We start from the raw sequence: 21069 nt of genomic DNA, 5'->3' as shown, positions 1-21069 counted from the left end.
TGGCTCAAAAATATTGTAAATCACCTTGGAAGGAAGCATCTTCTAAATGGCCAAATTGTAATATGTTCTATGATGTAGCGCCAACACAATTAATCCACGGCCTCTCTGAAATTTGTTCTAATCCACCTCTGATGATTTGTAACTGGCTGTTTTACTGTTACTGGGCCACAGTGATGTAATCTGGTTACATAATACTGGTGTGGATTATCATTAGTGGACATCTATCCTTCTCCGTCTTCTGTCCATACAAAAACACCATATATGCGCACTTTACTTCAGTATGCTAGGCAATCACACCCAGACAGTATGACATCATTTGGAATAGCTTGAAGTTTAGACCTGGAGGGGGTCATACAGTACCTGAACATTTAAATAATGACATGTGGAAGTCAGGTTACAGTGCATCCGGTTGAGCTGCAGTCCTCCACGTCCCAGTGGAGGAGCCCCTGGGCGCCTGGGCATATCCTCCACTCCCCCTGTCCTATAGGAGCCCCTGGGCCTACCCTCCACGCCCCCATGTCCCCCTAGAAGAGCCCCTGGGCCTACCCTCCACTCCCCCTGTGTTGTACATCGCTCACTTACAGTAAAGTGCACAGTGCACCTTTAGGCCAATACAATATGTTTCATATATTATGTATTTTTTGTTTACTTACTGTAGCCTAATAATAATTTGTTTAGGGCCTTTGCATAATAATGTGTAATCCTATTTCTACAGGCTTTTTTTTGCATTTTATCGTTTTACTTCTTTTTTTTAAGTAATTAAATGCTGTAGGCTACAGTATAAACAATTTCACCTGTGTCAAAGTTAAACCTGGGGATTTGACGATGTATTGCAAAATGCAATATCACTTTTATCTAGACTGCCTAAAGCTAAAAACAAACAACAAGGTAAGCGCTCTTCTCTCCAGCTCCCTCGCTCCCTTTTTCTTCGCAGGCATTCCGCACTGTCCTCTGGGAGATGAGAGCGAGTGGGCTACGGTCCATGAAACTCCACCAGCGGGACTCACAGGTGATGAAACAAACATTTAGATCCAATACAAAACGGTTGAGCACTACAAGGGCAGATACTTTTGTAAAATGTATTTATACTCTATTGCATGACTGATAGCCTACTTTTAATTAGTACATGCATATGTTGTACAATCTAAGCATTCTAAATTATATATGGGTAAAGGTATGCAGTTTATTGTTCTTTATTATATTGCACTCCTCTGTGTTTCGATTTTTGTATATTTTGTGTACTTATTGTTAATTTATATTTCGTTCTGATTGGGCCTTTTTTGCCCTTTACTGCTGTAACATGACAATTTCTCCCCCGGGGATCAATATTTGCATAACATAATCAGTGGATGTTTGCTGATATGGGTGAGATCATAATGGCGAGATACAAAGTTTCCCGTCCTGCTGTTTTTTCTATGGTGTTGTTCTGATGTCCAAGCTTCTCAGAGGCGGGGGTGCAGGGGGATGGTATGGGGGTGCGAGCCTTTAAAGGGGCTTGGAAGCGACAATGCTTCAGCTCACACCGTAGGCTTGCGCACCACAGTATGTCAGGCTACAGATGTATTTTGCTGTGCGTAACTTGAAGCACTTTTACGGACAGGCTGTCGAAAATGCATTGAGTTTGGATTAAAGCATCCCCACTCAATGCACTCAAATAGAAGTGTGTGGTGTAATCTCAGAATTGGACTGTGGACCGGGATTCAGCAGGTACCGGAGTCAGAGGCGCAAGGAGCTATGCACTTCCCCGTTGACGTTTACCTTCACTTAGAAGGTGAGCACAATTGCACAGATGAAAATCGGACAATTGATTTAAATAGCACGAGCCAACGGGAAATGGACATTCCCGGGAACTCCGGCGCGCGTAACGACAGCGACCCATTTGGAAGGAACGAGGATGTCGCCAAGATAGAGATCACGGTTCTTAGCATAACGTTCCTCGTGGCGGTGGCGGGGAACATGAGCGTGCTACTGGCCATGTACAACTCCAGGCGGAAGCCGTCCCGCATGCACCTGTTCATGAAGCACCTAAGCCTAGCGGACCTGGTGGTCGCGTTCTTCCAGGTGCTGCCACAACTCTGCTGGGAGATTACCTTCCGCTTCTACGGGCCAGATTCCCTGTGTCGCATCGTGAAGCACCTGCAGGTACTGGGGATGTTCGCGTCCACCTACATGATGGTGATGATGACGTTGGACCGCTACATCGCCATCTGCCACCCGATGCTGACACTCCACCAGCCGACGCAGCGCGCCTACATCATGATCGCCTCCACCTGGGTTTTTAGCCTGGTTCTCAGCGTGCCGCAGTATTTCATCTTCTCCCTGAGTGAGGTCTTTCCCGGCTCGCAAGTCTACGACTGCTGGGGACACTTCATCCAGCCGTGGGGCGTACGCGCATACATCACCTGGATCACTGCCGGCATCTTCCTCGTGCCCGTGGCCGTGCTTGTGTTATGCTATGGCTTCATATGTTACACAATCTGGCGGAACATCAAATGCAAGACCCGCAAGAGTACGAGCGCGGAGGCTGATGCGACGAAGAACCGCCTCGGGAAGAACTCGGTCAGCAGCATTACCACCATCTCGCGAGCCAAAGTACGCACAGTAAAAATGACTTTCGTGATCGTCCTAGCGTATGTGGTATGCTGGGCACCGTTCTTCACAGTGCAGATGTGGTCGGTATGGGATGAGAGCTTCTCTTGGGACGGTAAGTTTATTATTTATGTGTGATTGGCAGTGGAACCGTGCACTCCTGCACCGTTACGCTCTGGCCGAGTCACACCACCCTATATGTTGCTGTGCTATTAAAATGGCAGAGATTAAAATATTATAATATTTTCCGTCCTCTCCATGTTATTAATCAAACAACCGTCAACAAAAATATGTCTCGAAGTAAAATATTATTTAAGTGCTGTAGAAAACAGACACGTCACAGTCCTTGAAACCCAAACAGTACGAAGTGGTGCAACTTTAGCTTGTAATTGTGCCATAATAACCAGTAAATTAATTGGCTCAACATAGAATGAGCTGAGAGGTCCTCTGATGCAAAGCTGCACGAAAAAGTATTTTACAGGTCCCACGTCTATAACTCTCTCTCTCTCACACACACACACGCACACACACACACACACACACACACACACGCACACACACACACACACACACACACATCATCATCATCTTTTTTTCCTCTACCTCCCTCTCTCCAGATTCCGAGAACACAGCGGTCACTCTCTCGGCGCTACTCGCCAGTCTGAACAGCTGCTGTAACCCCTGGATCTACATGGTATTCAGCGGCCATCTGCTATCGGACTTCGTGCACTGTCTGCCGTGCTGCCGCCACTGGCGGCACAAGTTTGGCCGTCAGGATTCGGACAGCAGCATCCGCAGAACTACGCTCCTAACCAGAGTCCCGCCTCCTCGCAACACAGAGCCCCCCCAGACACAGCAATCACGCCCAGGTCACCCCTAGACACTGTCAATCAATTCCGTTTTCTTCTTGACCGTGCCCGAGTCCACAGTAAATAGTGCCCTGCCCATGTGGTTCAGTTTACACACCATACCACAGCGATGGATATTGAGAGTTTAAAGGCAAGCTTTAATGAGAAAAATATGAACTGACTTAAGTCTGTCCATCTTTCGTCCACTCCTTGTATTACTGAGGGGAGGCATGCACATCAATCCATCATGTTAAATTACTGGTACATACAACATTTTAATGTGCCGGAGTAATGTGAAATGTTTGCCACTAATCCATGGCTGATATATAGATTCTTTGTGCATCTGCATGGGGTCAGACGTGTGACTAAAGACGGAGCCTTCTGGACCACTTGACTGTGTTAACCTGCAGAGGTAAAGCCAAGACACACGGAACCATGTATATATAGTATGCTGATGTGCCAGAGCTGAGTCCATACTCTCACTTGTCACTCATAATATAGACTATGACAGGTCTCACAGCCAGTGTGTGGTGAATATAGTGAGGTAATGTATTCATGATTGTGCCTTCGTGTCTGTGAACTCATCATTGTAGCTATTCATAGTACAGTAAGTCACATTGTTTGGTAATCGCAATTGCACTTTGCATAGACCAGGAGAAATAGTGCCAGGTCCTGACTGTTGTCTGACTCTGATTTTTGTTGAGGAGTGTGTGTCTGATGTAAAAGCATGTTAGAAAAAAGATGCACACACACACTCCCACCTCCAACGCCTCCCCTGCTTCCATTTTGGTCAAAACAGACTTGTTTTATAGTCACTGAGTCTCTGTTATCCCTGAGGGGGGTTCAATGTGTGGGAAAGCTGATAAGCCTGGAATGAGTCCCTCTGTTTGGTCTTTGAAGGCAGCCGGCAGCAGGCAAGAGATGTACTGAGGCCTCCATTCTCATTCTCCACTTATTATATAAAGCCAAGTCTCAGTAGTGAACTGTACGCTGTGATTGTAAATACCTATGAAATCTATGAAATTCACAATGTATGCCAAAACAAATGTCACGCTTTGTCTGCATTTTGGGGTCATAAATGTGTTTTCTGTCACCTACGAATGTGTCATGTTTTAAAGCAATTTAACATGCTATACAGTTGTATCCTGCACATGACTGTTTTCACCTTTAACATGTCTCTCAAGAGACCAACACAAACACACACCAATTCTGAGTCAAGCACACACCAACTCAAAGTTTACATATAGGAGGAGGTGTTTACCCTGGATTTAGTTTACATTTTAAATTATGTGTGTCTGTGTGTGTGTGTGTGTGTGTGTGTGTGTGTGTGTGTGTGTGTGTGTGTGTGTGTGTGTGTGTGTGTGTGTGTGTGTGTGTGTGTGAAGGCGCGCACAAACGACAAACACACCATACTCTGTCCAGGTTCAGTGCCAGGCTACAATTATAAGCTGATACAATACTTTCTCTTTATCACATAAACTAATGCCAGCCAAGAACTGTAGGTGCTGTGTTCTCTCTCACCATTTCATAACAGAACCACGATGAACACATGATCTGCGGGGCTCTGAAGGCTTCAGCTTACCGACCAGCACCTGGATGGAGCTCTGTGAGGAGGAGGGAGTAGATCCCCATCTGGCGATGGGAATGCTGGGTCGGGTTGCGAGCACTCCGGCTTTACGATATCCCCCGCATCCCATCTCCGGACTTTCTCAGGCTCACCCTGATCTGGCTGGAATGGGAATATGGATCAAACCTGCCCGAGCGCCAATCACAGCCTAATGTGAGGTTAGATCAGAGAAGAGAGAGGTGGGACTGGAGCACAGCTTAACATATCAGGGCACGGGGTTATCGGGTTCTAATAGCCACCACACAACATCTGGTACCTGAGGGACTCCCATGGTGCAGACTCGATAACACACACACACACACACACACACACACACACACACACACACACACACACACACACACACACACACACACACATACACACACACACACACACACACACCTCTTAAGTGGATATGAACAGCTAGAAGGCAGAGGTGGTGTGACGAGGGCCAAAGCTAATATCCATTGTGGGGTGATCTGATTGGTCTGGAAATTCCCAATGTCCTTATTTTCTCTCAGGTGTGTGTGTGTTTGTTGGTTTCCTCGGGCAAGTTAACTTAGCGCACCACCATGCACTAAAAGTCCAACCGGGGCCAAAACGCGAGGCCTTCTAAAGCGCGAGGCCCGGTGCGACCGCCCCTTTCGCCCCCTAGTGGCGGCCCTGTGTGTGTGTGCGTGCTAGTATGCATGCCATGTACTCAAGGTCAGGAAGAGAAATTCCCAAGACGTGCTGTTCCTTTATTGTAACAGACATTAACACAGGCACTCATGTACAGGCACAGTCGCACACACACACTCACTAATACACACTCACACACACAAACTCTCTCTCTCACTCTCTCTCTTTCTCTCTCTCACACACACACACACACACATACTCTCTCTCTCTCTTACACACACACACAAACACACACACACACGCACGCACACACACACACACACACGTTACCTATAGATGTTGGGACTAGGAGCTCTGTTGTGTGTCCTCAGGAGATGCAGATGACTCAGGTGTCCACGGGGTTGAACTGGGGGTGAATTGACCTACTTTGCAACAGTGACAATTAAATCTCTCCACTGTATGTACACAAACACTAACACAGCACAGCATTGTCATATACAGTACATAGCACTGATGCAGGTGCACCTGTTGCCTCTGACCCTAAACATGACCCAATTTATTGAAGACACACACACACACACACACACACACACACACACACACACACTGCCTTCACACAGTGTTCAGACTTATGTCACTCAGGATGACAGCCAATCAGAATGGGTGATGCTGCAGGGTCAGATATCAGAGTAATGCTTCAAGATAAAAGGATCCTCCAGCTAGATATGCAGTCATGAAGGGATAGGATGGGGGTCTGGCCATGTCCTGACGTCGAGAGCGCACCTCTATGTAGGCCAAGCAGCAACCTGGGAATGACAGGAAGGTCTCCCAGTGGAGCAGAACAGGAAGTGCAGGAGTAAGTGCATTGTTTTAGACAGGAAGTGCTGATGGCGACGGAGAGGCTCAGGACTTTAAAATGGAAACTCTTTCATCGTAAAGACCTTGGCCCTTTCCGAATCCAGTCCCTCCCCACTCGCACTCCGTTTTGTAGTCCCCTCACAGCTGAACGTAGTTCCCTTGATTAGGGTGTAGGGTCTAAAAACCTTAGGGACGCACTCCCCTCACTCCAGCGGAAACAGGAAATACAAACCACAACGGTTACCATGGTTTCGCGTCAACAGCACTTTGCAGCGTCGTTTGTATCTTCCTTGTTACAGCTTATGAGGATTGCCTATATCAGATAGCCTACCTAGGTCCTAAGTGGAAATATCCAAATGACAATATGGCCAAAGCATTCAATTATATTTATACATCATTTTAAGAACTCTTACCTATTCATTTCACCTTTACCCTAATTCATTATTATTATTATTATTATTATTATTATTATTATTATTATTAGGACTATTGTCAATAAAATAAATTTCATTTTTCCACCGCAGCTTCTTCAGCACGATTATTTGTAATACTGTATTCTATGTTTGTATTTTTGTTTTTATTTGCATCAAAACAAAGCAGGCCTGACCTAACCCTATTTTTTTTGTCCTGATTTTATGCTCATTTCATCTTCACTGTTATGAAGCACTTTGGCCTGCAATTCTTGTGTTGAAAGTTGCTATACAGTTTATTAAAACAAGCCCATAAAAACTGCACAAGCTGGCCGTATGAACCTGTATTTGTCCTCTTGTCATTTTCTGCAAATAATGTCTGGTATTCTAAATTTTGGGGAAAAGTAGTATATAGAAAGTGCACTTACTCAAAAACATCTTTAAATAGTAAACGATACATACAGTAGTAAACCATGATTTTGCTGTGATCTCATCCTTTCCAGAGCTGTGTTCACCTGTGGTCTGAAGTATACTGTAGGCTAGTTTAGATTGCAGACCATACCCCTAATATGACAACTAGAGATTGCACATATTTGTCTCCAGATTCTGTATAAAGGATACACAGGGATTGCCACAATTCTTATTTATTGATAATAAATTAATATTGAAAACTGAAAATTGGGCATCACCGATCACAACTGAAAATTATTAACCCCCATCAATGGACCCCCGTCTGTTTTGGCAGGGGAGGGGGGGTTCAAGTGAGGACGCCCTGGATGTGTCTGGGAGGGATGGTGTATCGGACGTGGATGTGCTTGCGAGGGATGGTTGATCAGACGTGGATGTGCCTGCGAGGGATGGTTGATCAGACGTGGATGTGCCTGGGAGGGAAGATGGATCTGGACTGGCCTTGATGGTGGGGTTCGACATGCATGAGGCAATGAGGACAGGTGAAGTCAAAGATGGTTTTGACCCCACTGCCTCATGCATAGCATCATAGAAGCTCCAAGTAGCAGGGGGTTCCTCTCCCTGATCAGTCCCAGAGCCAGTTGGTGAAGCTCTCAGCTCCTAAAACAAACAGTGGCATGAGATCTCTGCAGCATCTAGAAGGCTATATTCATGTTATGTGAAACACATTTACTGTGTACTTCTTTAAATTCTCCCATTTCTTTGAGGCCTGTTTTGGACTTGCCTGACCCTCCAGGTTCATTTCTTTTATGATGAAGCTGTTATGAAATATGTCCGGGAAGATGGTTAAAATGTTTTGGTCAGAATGAGTGCTGTGTGGTTCGAAAAGGGCCTTCGGGTGGAGCAGTTTCCTGCCAATGGGATTGAAGTGGCCTATATCTATCTATATCTTGGCCTTCCATGGCTCAAACTGCTCTTTTTTCTAAAGCTGAATCCCAAATCACGCACTTAGGCTAAAGTGCAGAGCACTCGCGGCCTTGTGGCCTTACATGCGCGTTCCCGCTAAGTCCACAAGGGCTCAGGCTAGTCCCAAAATGGAATTGCTAGGTCCACAAGTGCGCCACTGCCGCCATTTTGCACACTTTAACCGCACTTACCGAAAGTCCGCAATTTCGCGGATTTAGGAGCAGAAAATACCCACAGCCCACCGCGTCTCATGTGACACAGTGTAAGTAAGTAAGTAAGCTTTATTTATATAGCGCTCTTCACAGCACGGATGCACAGAGTGCTTTACAGTAATAAATTAAAATGGCAATACAACACGAGACAAAATTAAAACGACACAGAACAGAAAAAAACAACATTGCGAGCAGCAAGGCGTTATATATGGCCGAAGGCCTGCCTGAACATGTGTGTCTTAAGAAGTTTTTTGAACATGAGTTCAGTGGATGGCTCTCTCAGGGCCTGGGGAAGAGCGTTCCAGAGTCTTGGCGCCACCGCCTCAAATGCTCTGTCACCCTGGGTTTTTAGTCTGGTCCGGGGCATCGCCAGGAGACCCTGGTCAGATGACCTCAGAGACCGACTCAGAGAGTGAGGGTGTAAAAGTTCTGAGATGTAGGCCGGGGTCCGTCCGTGAAGAGCTCGGTGGGTGAACACCAGGACTTTGAACTCGATCCGGAGGTGAACTGGGAGCCAATGCAGGGGCACATAAATGATGACATTTGCCGATAACACAACATTTATCTTGAAATCCACATGCTGCAAACATATCCCACCCAACATCATTTTTTAATTATTATTAAATTAAAACAGACGTCAATTGGTCAATTTGCAGAGTCGAGCGGAGAGCGTCAGAGCAGCCTCTGTGTCGAAAGGACGCGGCAGCCAATGAAAACGAAGTGGGAGGGGCATTGAGCTAAACTGGCTTGGGAATCGTTGGCACGCCGCTGGAAGTGCTGTCCCATTTAATTCACGGCCCTGCACCCTCTGGCCCTTCCAGCTGACGTCAATTAAGTGCTCAGGCCGCAAGTGCGAGGGGCCGCAAGGGTGGTTTGCGCACTCAGATTGGGATTCATCTTAATTCTCTTTTTTCAACCCCTTCTCTCTTAATTGCTTCTCTTCCCCCTTGTTTTTCTCACTTCCTTTCTCCCTCTCTACCATGTTGTTTGATGGATCAAGAGAACCCTTCGGTTTTGATCAGTCGCTGCCTGGCACTGTACTGATTAGGAAGAAACTCTCTCCAACACAAATACATTCCTTTAAAACAGGGTAAAACATTACAAATGGACCACAAAGGCTTTGGCACCCGTTTTAGTAGTAGAACACGACCACAGAGCTGAGCCAGAACGAAAATGAGTTGCCCCCAGCTGGTATGGCAACATCAGAAGGGGAATGAGTTTGCTGATGATCATGGTGTTGTTTTACAGTTTGTCAGGAGCGATGAAGCCATTGGAATGGTTCCATGAAAACTGAATACCCTTTTAAGGCACTTGCGAGACAGGCCAAATGCCAAGTGCCATCTTTAAGTATTCGGCCCATGTCCTCTGATGGTCAAGTTATTGTTTTTCCACACAGAAAATTGTTTTCTCCATCACCATCCAGGGGAGGTCTTTCTAAGAGAAATAGGTAGGCAGCCCATGGCACCTACATCCACACTCCTATGCTGCAAATAATGGGTGCTACTGTATAGAGAACCATCTGTAACTATAAGCGAACCATCTGAATAAAGGTTAAAAAATAGATGCCTTTTCAGGGCAGAAATAACCATTTAGGGCACCTTTAAGGAACCACAGAAAATTGTCGTTTTGGCTTTGTTCAGAAGGAGCTGCTATTATTACAAAAGATTTGAGTGTACCTCATCATCTGGGCTCTCACCCTGAGCCCTTTAAACCTCACATACAAACATACTAGATCAATATAGGATGGTAGGATATAGATTTTGTTTTAAAAGAGTTTAATGTAAAATCTAACTGGGATCTTGAAGATATAAAAGTTTGTAAGATGTTTGAATTTTCTGATTACAGATAGGGCTACGTATTACAGTATTTTCTGACGACGCTGAAGTTAGAACCCGTTTCTCAGAACCCGTTTGGAATTATCCGGTCCACCTTAAAAAAAGGTTCAAATCGGGATTGAATCAAGATTAAAAGAAAGCTACCCAAGATGCCACGGGTTCTATGCTACACAGTGGTAGACGCCCTCTGGGTCTGACCTGTGGAGTTTCACGAGATTCTGATGTGGTATTTCAAAATAAAAGCCTTCTAAAGTATCAAAAACTGCTTAAATCAGGATTAAATCAGGATTAAAAGAAAACTACCCAAGATGCCGTGGGTTCTATGCTACACAGTGGAAGTAGACCCCCCTCTAAGTAGTTTCTGAGACTTTAGAAGGCTTTTATTTTGAAATGGCACATCAGAATCTCGTGACACTCCACGAGTCCGACTGTGAGGAGGTCTCCTACCACTGTGTAGCATAGAACCCGTGGCATCTTGGGTAGTTCTTTTAATCCTGATTTAATCCTGATTTAAGCAGTTTGAGACTTTAGAAGGCTTTTATTTTGAAATGCCACATCAGAATCTCTTGAAACTCCACGAGTCAGACCAAGAGGGTGTCTACTACCACTGTGTAGCATAGAACCCGTGGCATCTTGGGTAGTTCTTTTAATCCTGATTTAATCCTGATTTAACCAGTTTCTGAGACTTTAGAAGGCTTTTATTTTGAAATGCCACATCAGAAACTCGTGAAACTCCACGAGTCAGACCGGGAGGCTTCTACTACCACTGTGTAGTATAGAACCTGTGACATTTTGGGTAGTTTTCTTTTAATCTTGATTCAATCCCGATTTGAACCTTTTTTTAAGGTGGACCGGTTAATTCCAAACGGGTTCTGAGAAACGGGTTCTAACTTCAGCGTCGTTATTTTCTGGCTTTAGGGGCAGAGGGAGATTTTGGCAGAAGAGAACACTGAATAAATGAGATTGGGGAAGAGTATAACATGTGGTAGACACGTGTTGCCTAAAACAAAGTGGCATCAAATTTATACCACAATTTACATTTAAATACCCGATTCTGTAAAGAAAAAATGGAACAAGAGAAAATGTAATAAGAAACCACGTTGCCTGGAACGGGGTCCACCGTCCAAGTCCTAGGACCTCCTTAACGCATCCACGGTGTAGGCCTATTCTCCTATTGCTCCATCTTCACATATAAAACTTCAGGGAATGTTGCCTTTTGGATATCATGTGTATCCAGTTGATCACCCAGTTTAACACACACTCATCTCTCATCACCTGTCTGTGGATCCCAGTCCATCGCTGATGATACCGTGATTACGATATCCTCCATAATCTGATCAGACTGTCCTGAGGCAAGCAGTTTCCTGTGCGGGCGCCAGTCATCAACGAGTAGGCTATGTCAGCATGTCTGAGTTATGATTGGCACAAGAGGAAGGTATGAAACGCACCACCAACCATGGATGTCTATATTGTCTACAGCAATGATTCGCCCTCAAATTCCCTTTTGAAATATGATCTGAAATAAATTCCCTGCCGACGGAACTCTGGGTCAGGGTAACCTCTCTCTCACCGTCTTATCAGAGAAATTAAATGTTTGATATTGTATGTTTCCATTGTAAAACAATACGACTCTAATTCGTCACGAGAGACTGGAGTGTGAGCAGAAAGCTGAGGAAAGAGTCTCTCTCAAGACCTGGGGAGTGCAGTATTGGCAGGCTTTTTGAAAACACGGTCTTCCATCACAGCTGCATAAATCTACAGAAACACGGTTTGAGGAAAGAGAGACACTCATGATTGACATTTTTCTTCCAGAGAGTTTTTTTCCCATAAAGAGCAAGAGAAATAAAAACAAACATACATACAAAAAAAACAGGTAAGAATGCGACTAGGCCTGCGAGGGATGGATTACTCTTTATGACCGTGATACTGTAGTCTATTCAAGGCGTGTCAAGCAATCTGTCAGGGTTTTTGTTATCTAGTTTTCATTAACAGAAATATACTGAATTTAACATCCTCACACTAACACAACAAAGCGGGGGGTTAATGATAAATCATTGGAATATTATTATCAAAATCTACTTCCAGAAATGTAGCATAGCCTACATATCTGATACCCTTTGGAGCATGAGAAAGTCAGGGAACGAGATCACATTCATCTGTCATACTTCTGTCAGTCTCTATAGCTCATGTAATAAGTAGTAGATAGGCTAGAAGCGAAAGATTTATTAACGATTCACTTATTTTCTATAAATTCTTCTCCTCTATCCCATCTCTGCTGTCTGCTATACACAGCACTCTAGCGCCACCCTATGGCCTATAGTCTATATAAACTACAGACAACGTATCTTCCATAATGGGTTCTATGAATGAGAGACTGAAGAATAGAGAATTTATTAAAAAATCTCAAACGTTTATTGAAATAAATTCAGAGACTGGAGCTTGCCGGTCTAACGTCTCTTTCTGCCTCCGCGTCTGCGCATAGGCTACTGCTCCTCTTCGCCCTGCATCTCCTGCGGACGGGGCAGGTAGCTCTTATGCGTCTGCGGGGCATGGTTGGTGTTTCAGAGTGATCTGACCTGAAGATATGCCTGAGGGTGGCGCTGACCCCCTTTTATACACTTCATGGCTCACATCACAAGGGGCGCTCTGTGACCACGATTTACGAGGATTTACGAGGCTCGTTTGACAAAACTACCTATTTTGTTCTTCCATCCTAAAGATAACTTGCTTGATATCAGACATAATTGCCCATTCATTACACTCCATTTCCATCTTCAGAATCAGTCTACTCGGTGGAGTGGGCGGATTCAAAGGTCTGGACCCCAAAAATGGGGATGAGTCAGTAACACTTCACAATAAGGTACACAAAAAATGAGTAGCCTAGTAACTGAGTAACTAATGAGGAACCAATGATTAGTTAATGAGTTACTGATTAACTCTGGGATTAGTTTATGAGTAGTCTAGTTACTGATGAGGACTAACCTACTATAGTATAGTTACAGAGGAACTAGAGAACAGACTGAGGACTACTATAGTAGTTACTGAGGAACCAATGATTAGTTAATGAGTAGTTACTGATGAACTATCAATCCATGATTAGAACAGACTGGGGACCACTATAGTAGTTTTTAAGTGTGTTTCTGACTGCTTGTGTTGCAGACCTGCCGCTACTGTAGTAAGTAATAACATTTAATTAGTTAATAATAGTTTAATAATGAAGTACTGTACCAGCTCGTCTGACGGTTGTTCTTTTCCTGGCTCAACTGCCACTCACACTACGCACAGTAACCTCTACGGAGGTGAGAAAGCCTGGGAACAAGATTACATTCATCTGTCAGACTTCTGTCAGTCTCTCTACCTCCTGTAATAAGTAGTATATAGACTAGAAGTGAAGGATTCATTAACAATTAACTGTTCATTTTCTATAAATTCTTAATTCCAATAATTATATAATTATATATTTAAATAAAATAGGCCTCTTAACCTGTCTGGGCCACTCAATAGACACACTCAAAGCAGTAAGATAACGTAAGCCAGCTCCATAAGCGCTTCGTTTCAGTGTTGCAATGTAGCAATGTCATTCATGGTAGTAAACGTTACACTTTTTCTTTTGCCAGTGATATGCTTCAAGTTCGTTGTAATGTCGCATTCAACAGAGTTTCACTCGGGTAATGGTGCACACGCACCGGTTGCTGTAGTAGTAGTTGACACTCACAGTATTTGCCACTCAACTCGAAACCACTGCAAGTGATTTCTCCACATATGTATTATCACTATAGAAAATATAATCAATACCCCCAAAAGGTAAAAGAGTGCCATATAAGGAAGCACCACATAGTTTTGATTACCACATCAATGACATGGTGCATAATGCTTATAAGATATACAATTATAACTTATCCCTAAAGAGCAGTATTCAGTTATACAGTAATAGTATATTCAGTTATACTTGACAGGTTGACAGGAGTGATGATCAGGGGGGCAGAGTTTTTACCTTTATCATTAAGACAAGGGTTGAAGAGTGGATAGAGTTTCTCAGTGAAGGTGCAGTCAGTGAAAGAGTAGATATGAGACCTGGCCTCCACATTGTAGAAGGAGACCTGACCCTCCTCATAATCCACAAACACCCCCACCTTCTGGGGCTTTTCTCTGAGGGAGAGGGGTGCATCAGGGTCAGCCTGGTATTCATTGCTACCTGTCTGGTGTATGGTCCAGAGTCCAGCCATAGGGCTCCATGTGGTGTTCCCCTTCCTGTTGATGGACTCTCTGGCCACTCCTAATTCCCTGTGAGTCTTCCCCTTAACCTGCACCTCATAATAGAACCTCCCTGAGGAGAATCCCTGCATTCCCAGGACACTGAGAGTGAGATTAAACCTCTCTGGGTTGTCAGGGAGCTTGTTGTTAATGTCTCCATGTCTCACTTGTTTCCTATCCTCAGACAGGATGAGCCAGGAGTTGGCTGTATCAGGGTCCAGAGTCACTTCCGTAGCATACTGCTGCATCATCTTCAGCTTGACTCCAGACAGCTTCTCCGTCTCGTTCCTCAGTGTCTCCTCCAGATGAGACACAGCCATCCCCACAATCAGATCACTTCCAGTGTGGACCCTGATCTCAGACCAGTCCTTGGTGGGCGGAGGGGTGCTCAGGGATGGGAAGCTCTGGAGGAAGAGCAGGTGGTCCTCGGTGTGTGAGAGCAGCTCCAGATCAGTGCTTCTTCTCTGTAACTCTGTGATTTCCTTCTCCAGATCTTTGACGAACCCTTCAGCCTGTTTCTCTGCAACTTTCTGCTTCTCCTCAATCACCCTGATGAGTTCAGCCTGGCTTCTCTCAATGGAGCTCACCAGCACACTGACGATTTCCACACTGTCTGATATCTCTTTTTTAGTGTTTATCTTCATGGTCTCTACTGAGAGCTTGATCTTCTGAACCTTCTCCAGTCTCTCCTGGATCATCTGCTGTACTTTTCCTGCAGTCTTCCCCAGTTGAGACTTCCTCTCTCTACACTCCTCCTCTAGAGGGACGGTGTCATGGGTCTTATGGTCTGTCTCAGTACAGAACTGACACACATATGTCTGGTCAGTCCTACAGAACAGCTCTAGGAGTCTCTCATGCTCCTTACACATCCTGTCCTCCAGGTTCTCCACAGGGTCGATCAGCTTATGTCTCTTCAGGGACAGGGCTATATGATGAGGCTCCAGATGAGTCTCACAGAAGGAGGTCAGACACACCAGGCAGGACTTGAGGGCCTGTAGCTTCATCCCAGTGCAGATGTCACATGACACTTCTCCAGGTTTAGCAGGGTGTTGGTCTGAACCTGAAGCTTTCACCTGAACTGACTTCTTGAACTTGGCAGCCATCTCAGCGATGAAATAATTGATGCGAAGTTTAGGTCTATGGTAGAAGTTTTCTTTACACATGGGACACAGACAACGATAGCTGTCCCAGTATTTCCTGATACAGGCCATGCAGAAGTTGTGTCCACATGGAATAGTGACAGGTTGAGTGAACACATCCAGACAGATGGAGCAGAGGAACTGCTCCTCAGACAGGAGACTGCTAGGTGTGGCCATACCTGGACAGAGCAAAGGTGAAACCATAAATATCTGGACAGAACAAAAGTTAAACCATGATGTTAAACCATTTCCTGGTATGCAACATCAAATATTGAGTTACTAGCCCGACCTTTAGAGAATATTACTTAAACATGCTACATTCATGTAGCCAGTCCAGAACAAACTAAAAATAGTAATTCCATCCGTCCATAATTCAGCCATTCAATGTTACATGACCAAAACTCAGTGGACATTCTTTTGGTGTAAATTTCTCTACTCACTCATGGGTGTATTTCCACTCCCCCTCTTTTCAAAATCCTGTTTGTGTCCCCCATGGATGTATTGCCCCCCCCCATACACTTTTTACAGTCTGAACTCTAACATTACCTGAAAAAAATAGAGAAACCGCACACACTAAGACCACAAGGAAACAGCGCCCCAGTTCCCCTTCCAACTCCCCCTCCCCTCTCCTCTCACACTCATTATGGGATGTAATCCAAAATCCATATGGGAAAAATGAGTGGGATTTGCCAAAATGATGAAAATAAGGTCCGTGTTTAACAGAGCCTCAGAGAATAGAGTATGTTATGTTAAAATAAATAATTGAATTTAAGTTTTGTAAATGTTTAAGCCCTAGTTGCTTCTGATGTCGATGTTATTGCAATATGCTAACCATTATTGAAATTGGACTACTGTACATGAGTTAAATGTCTGGCATGCCGCCATTGTTGCTGGGCTAGCTTAAAAACGTTTGTGTACCTAGTAGTTTGGATAAATCTGTCCATGGAAAATATGTTTTTCAGAAGATATCTTAGTTACAGCAAATAGAGCTAGCCAGGCAGTTTTGTGCTTATGGTATTTATTCAATTTGGGAAATCCCATGATTTCTAGTGCTAACTCAGGCTGATGCATGTAAACCGCAGGAGAATACATGGTCTTGTGTGTCCAGTCCAGTTTCAAAAATGGTTAGCATATCCCAACAACATTGACATTAACTAAGGGCTGGATTCATGTGGTACGCTCACCCAAGATGGTCGCATATGAGGAGAGGGGCCTAGACAATTTGTTAAAACTCTCTGAAAAAGATATATCACTGTGCAATTTAATTTGTCTTGTGATTGAAGATGTCCAAAATAGTCATTATTTTACTCGTAACCCATCTCAAAATCAGTGAACTCAATCTGCGGTGCTAGCAACAGCAAGAAAGAAGAAGGTGAGGTGAAGAAACTCTAGGATCTACTCCTTCCAAGACTATGCACCGAATATACAAGAGAAACGCAAGAAATATGATAAGGTGAGGCGGATGCTGCAAAAACATAAGATCGAATATGCCCTGCGATACCCGGCCGCGGTGACCTTCACAGAAAAGGGGGGTTTAGCGCTTTCAAGGACTGACTGGTACCATTATGCCTACTCTCTCTACTTTCATTCTAAAATGAACGTCCCTCCAGACCAGGCTCCTGCTTCAGTAAGGATCATTCAACTTTTATACTCCCTAGAGGCTTTTCTGACTCAAATGGGAAGAGCAATATCATTTAGGAACCCAGTGTTCTCTTTTGCCAAGGAGACTTGGAAAATAGCACCAAGGAATCTTGGAAAATGGCGCATTATGAAATCTAGTCCATATCTCACGGTTTAAGCATCCATATGGTACTGTACAATAAGAAACGTCTGATAGGAAAGAAGGCAGTCATGTGGGAAAAATGGGTTAGGTCAGAAATGCATCTCCTCAGAGATCTAGTTTGGAATGAAGGAATGAGATTCTTTGAAGAAATCATATAATTTAGACAATTCAGAATTCAGGCACTGTATATTGGCACTGTAAAATCTAAACTGAATCAACAAACTAGAATTCAGCAGTTATTCCATATAACGTGGATTAAAAAGGGGGGGCATTTTATGAGCATATTAGGGAAGCACACACTGCGATTAGAAGGCCTCAAAAGCTGTTGGGAAATGAATGTTGGTGAGGAAATTGTGATAGATGCCTAGGATAAACTTGTTGCATTTTGGCATAAATGCTCACGTGAAATACAATCACAACTTATTCATTATAAGATTACCAATAGAAGCTACGGGACCATGTAAACTGGCTAAACTGGGACAATGATGTCTGCTGGATATGTGGTAAGGAGGCTGGGACCTTAGATAAGTATTATATTATTGTGAGAAAACAGTATGCATGTGAGATAATATTGCTTCCTTGAATAGGATGTTGATGTTACCATTGATTAAACCCCCAGGACTTTGTCTTTTGGGATTGCTACCAGAGAACATCAGAATGTCTAATCATATGAGATAATGGTTACAATTGGCTACGACAACTGGCTGTAGAGTAGTCCTAAATCGGAGACACTTGGCCTCCGCTCCTCTCTTCTACTTATACAACGAATGGCTGGAAACTATGTGCAAAATGGCAATAAGGCAGTCACATATAGATTTGAGGGTAGAGAGGAAAGAGGTCTGGGGCTTATTCCTCACAGAAATTGAAGGATTTGGGAAGTGGAGGGGTCTAGCATGGGCCAATTTAGAATCCCTTCAATTGTGACTTGCATAGAGCCACAAAATGCAGTCAGGAGCAGAGGTATGTGCTCTCTGAGCACCATTTCTAGTTTTTTTCCTAGTAATTTCTTTTTCTCTTCTTGAATGTCTACCACCAAATCTGGTCTGTTCTACCAGATGTTTGCTTGGATGTGTTAAGCAACAAGAAGAGAACAGATGTTTTGGAACTAATGCCATGACGCAGATGGTGTACCAAGTGTTGATCTGTACCCTCCCCCCCAAAATAAAAATAATAAATAGGCCCTAAGGGCTTCAAAATTCACAAAACCCATCTTGAATTATGTATTTTAACTTTCAGAACAAAACGTAGGCCACTCTATTCTGTGCGTCTCTGTTAAACAAAGACCATTTTTCTTATTTGCATTTTGGACTAGGCTACATAGTAATATGACGGGAAAATGTAGGCAACTTTTTAGCCTACAAAGTGACATCAGACCTCTCCACCCCACTTCTCAAGTTTCGTCCTTGTACTCACTTGTTGGTATTTGTATAGGTCTAGTTGGTTCTGTCTTTAGTACCAAAAGATACTTCCAAAATACAAAATAAATATTTTGTATTAACGTTTTTTTAGATAGGCCTATTACTGTCCTGAAATCTGTACAGATTTCTCAGCACGCCTTTCGCCCCGCAACTATAGTTCAACTTTTTTCATTGCCGAGTGGTTGGTAACCTACGGTGCTCCTCCCCCTACATAGATCGTCCTCGTCTCTCAATAGCAAAGTTAACTCTTTACATGACTATCTAAAAAAAAAAAACGTCTAAGGAGAGACGCATTTCAATTGTTTAGTATTTTTAGCCTAATCGGTGGACACATTGTGGATATTCAAAGCATGTAAGACGCTCGTATGATAATGACATTTAGGATATCAGACGGGTATGCATAGGTCCATATGCATCAAAAGTCACACTTTAACACAAACCAATAGGGCTTGGGAAAATGTTGTCCCAGACATGACCATCTTGTTTCTACACAGGTGTATCTATTCGTCTGATTGCATAGGATTCTATGCAGTAGAGCCAATCAGACAAATAGATACACCTGTGTAGAAACAAGATGGTCGTGTCTGGGACTACATTTTCCCAAGATAAGTTAAACCAAACGTTAAATTACACACATATGATTGGTTAATGTGCAAAATCACCATTTGTCAAAGAACAAACTAAACCAAAAGTGTTTGGAGTATTAACAGGTTCTCTCTCTCTCTTTCTAAAGCTGTCGGTCTCTAATTTGCCTCTATCTGACTTTGTCTATCGCATCTCTCACTCTAAAATTGTTATAATCCGCCCGCTTGTCAACGTTCCAATCAAATTCCTCTGCCCCAGCCTGTTTGAGTCGGAAATACGTAAAACTACGGAAGTTAAATCATCTCAAACCAAAGAGTATGCAATTCCAAGAGGGGACACTTAGGTTCATTTTTGGCACCCGCCTGAAGTAGGCGCTCGCGTAGCGTTTCCGCCACTATGGACTGCTGCAGATTTCATTCAATCAGGTCAACATGAAGACTACAAAATCAGCTGTGGAAAAACGAAAACAGTGTTCTGCAATAAATTGTCAGAACTATCAGAGAACATGTCCAGAGCTCATCTTTCACCAGTTCCTCAAAGATTCTGACAGGTTATTGTTTGTTTAACATGTTCACAAAAGTGTAGAAATTGAAATTCACTGGAACTGCCAGTGCTAGCTAAATAAGCTAGCTAGCTAATGTTAGTTGTTCACAAATGACCCTGTCATGTAATTGTTTGTTTAACTTGTTCAGAAGTGTAGAAATTGAAGCTTACTAGACCTGTCAGTGTTAGCTATACAGTTTACTAGTGTAAAAACTGTAATACAGTTTACAGTTCCTGCTAGTTTACATTGTAGACTACCCGCTACCTGGTGTGAAGGACATTATGTTTGCAATCTAAACATCGACCAGATGATCGATAGCCTACTGTAATTGGGAGAGACTTTTATTGATTTGTGAGTAACATTATTTTGTGTGCTGGTTCTGTCTTTGCTAGGCTAATAACGTCAGCTGCCTATATTAGCAATTAGGCTAACATTATATTATCAGCTCGTCAGCATTAATACTAGCTTTAGGATTATTTTGAACCAGCGATAACATAGTTGTCTAGAAAGCCAGCACCACATTGCCCTACAGCATGTCACAATTCCAGATAATAGTCTAGTTGGTCATTAAGCTTGATTAATCAGCTATACCCCTGTGTTAAATGTCTGTGCTATTTTTCACCCGGTCTGCATTGATAAGGAAATGTTTTCCTCTGTCTCCCACTCCGTCTCTCGGCCTGAAATAAAGAAATCTTCACTCGACGATTGTCGTTATCTTTTTTATTATTACTTCTGCTGTAGCATACAATGCATCATTCGTCTCACTAAGTTGTAGCCTATACTGTATAGCTGCCATACTTTTACGTTTTTTCACCAACTGGCCAGCCTTCAATCCACACTGTATAGTATTCAACTGTAGTCTTTTCCAAAAATCAATGGCTTTCTCTATCCATACCCCGGCTTGACCATTGGTATGATCTAATAAGGTCATTATGTATTTCTAACGAGAAAATATAGCCTAGCAATTGTGGGTTATGGTTTAAATAGTTT

General features: G+C 43.5%; 2 protein-coding genes across 2 annotated transcripts; one reads left to right on the top strand and one right to left on the bottom strand.

The window, feature by feature from the left end:
• Window positions 1-1833: 1833 nt before the first annotated feature.
• LOC311316812 (arg8-vasotocin receptor-like) lies at window positions 1834-3469 on the top strand (the record flags this gene model as incomplete). The annotated part of the gene is made up of 2 exons (XM_084447746.1): window positions 1834-2704; window positions 3207-3469. 2 exons carry the CDS (start codon window positions 1834-1836, stop codon window positions 3467-3469), a joined length of 1134 nt encoding a protein of 377 aa, XP_084303872.1.
• A 10527-nt stretch (window positions 3470-13996) lies between these two features.
• Window positions 13997-19082, bottom strand: LOC311317076 (E3 ubiquitin-protein ligase TRIM21-like). The gene is made up of 2 exons (XM_084448080.1): window positions 18946-19082; window positions 13997-15928 (listed from the first exon to the last, which is right to left on the bottom strand). The coding sequence occupies exon 2, from the start codon at window positions 15924-15926 to the stop codon at window positions 14277-14279; it is 1650 nt and encodes a 549-aa protein (XP_084304206.1). The 5' UTR covers window positions 15927-15928; window positions 18946-19082; the 3' UTR covers window positions 13997-14276.
• Window positions 19083-21069: the final 1987 nt, after the last annotated feature.

This window comes from Borostomias antarcticus (genome assembly GCF_949987555.1).
Source record: "Borostomias antarcticus genome assembly, chromosome: 13".
NCBI classification, from domain to species: Eukaryota; Metazoa; Chordata; class Actinopteri; order Stomiiformes; family Stomiidae; genus Borostomias; species Borostomias antarcticus.
Note: the sequence above shows the minus strand (reverse complement) of the source record. Positions and strands in the feature narration are given on the sequence as shown.

What these genes read in the sequence shown, in the direction of transcription:
- LOC311317076 (XM_084448080.1), bottom strand. Translation starts at nt 15,926, where the DNA reads ATGGCCACACCTAGCAGTCTCCTGTCTGAGGAGCAGTTCCTCTGCTCC.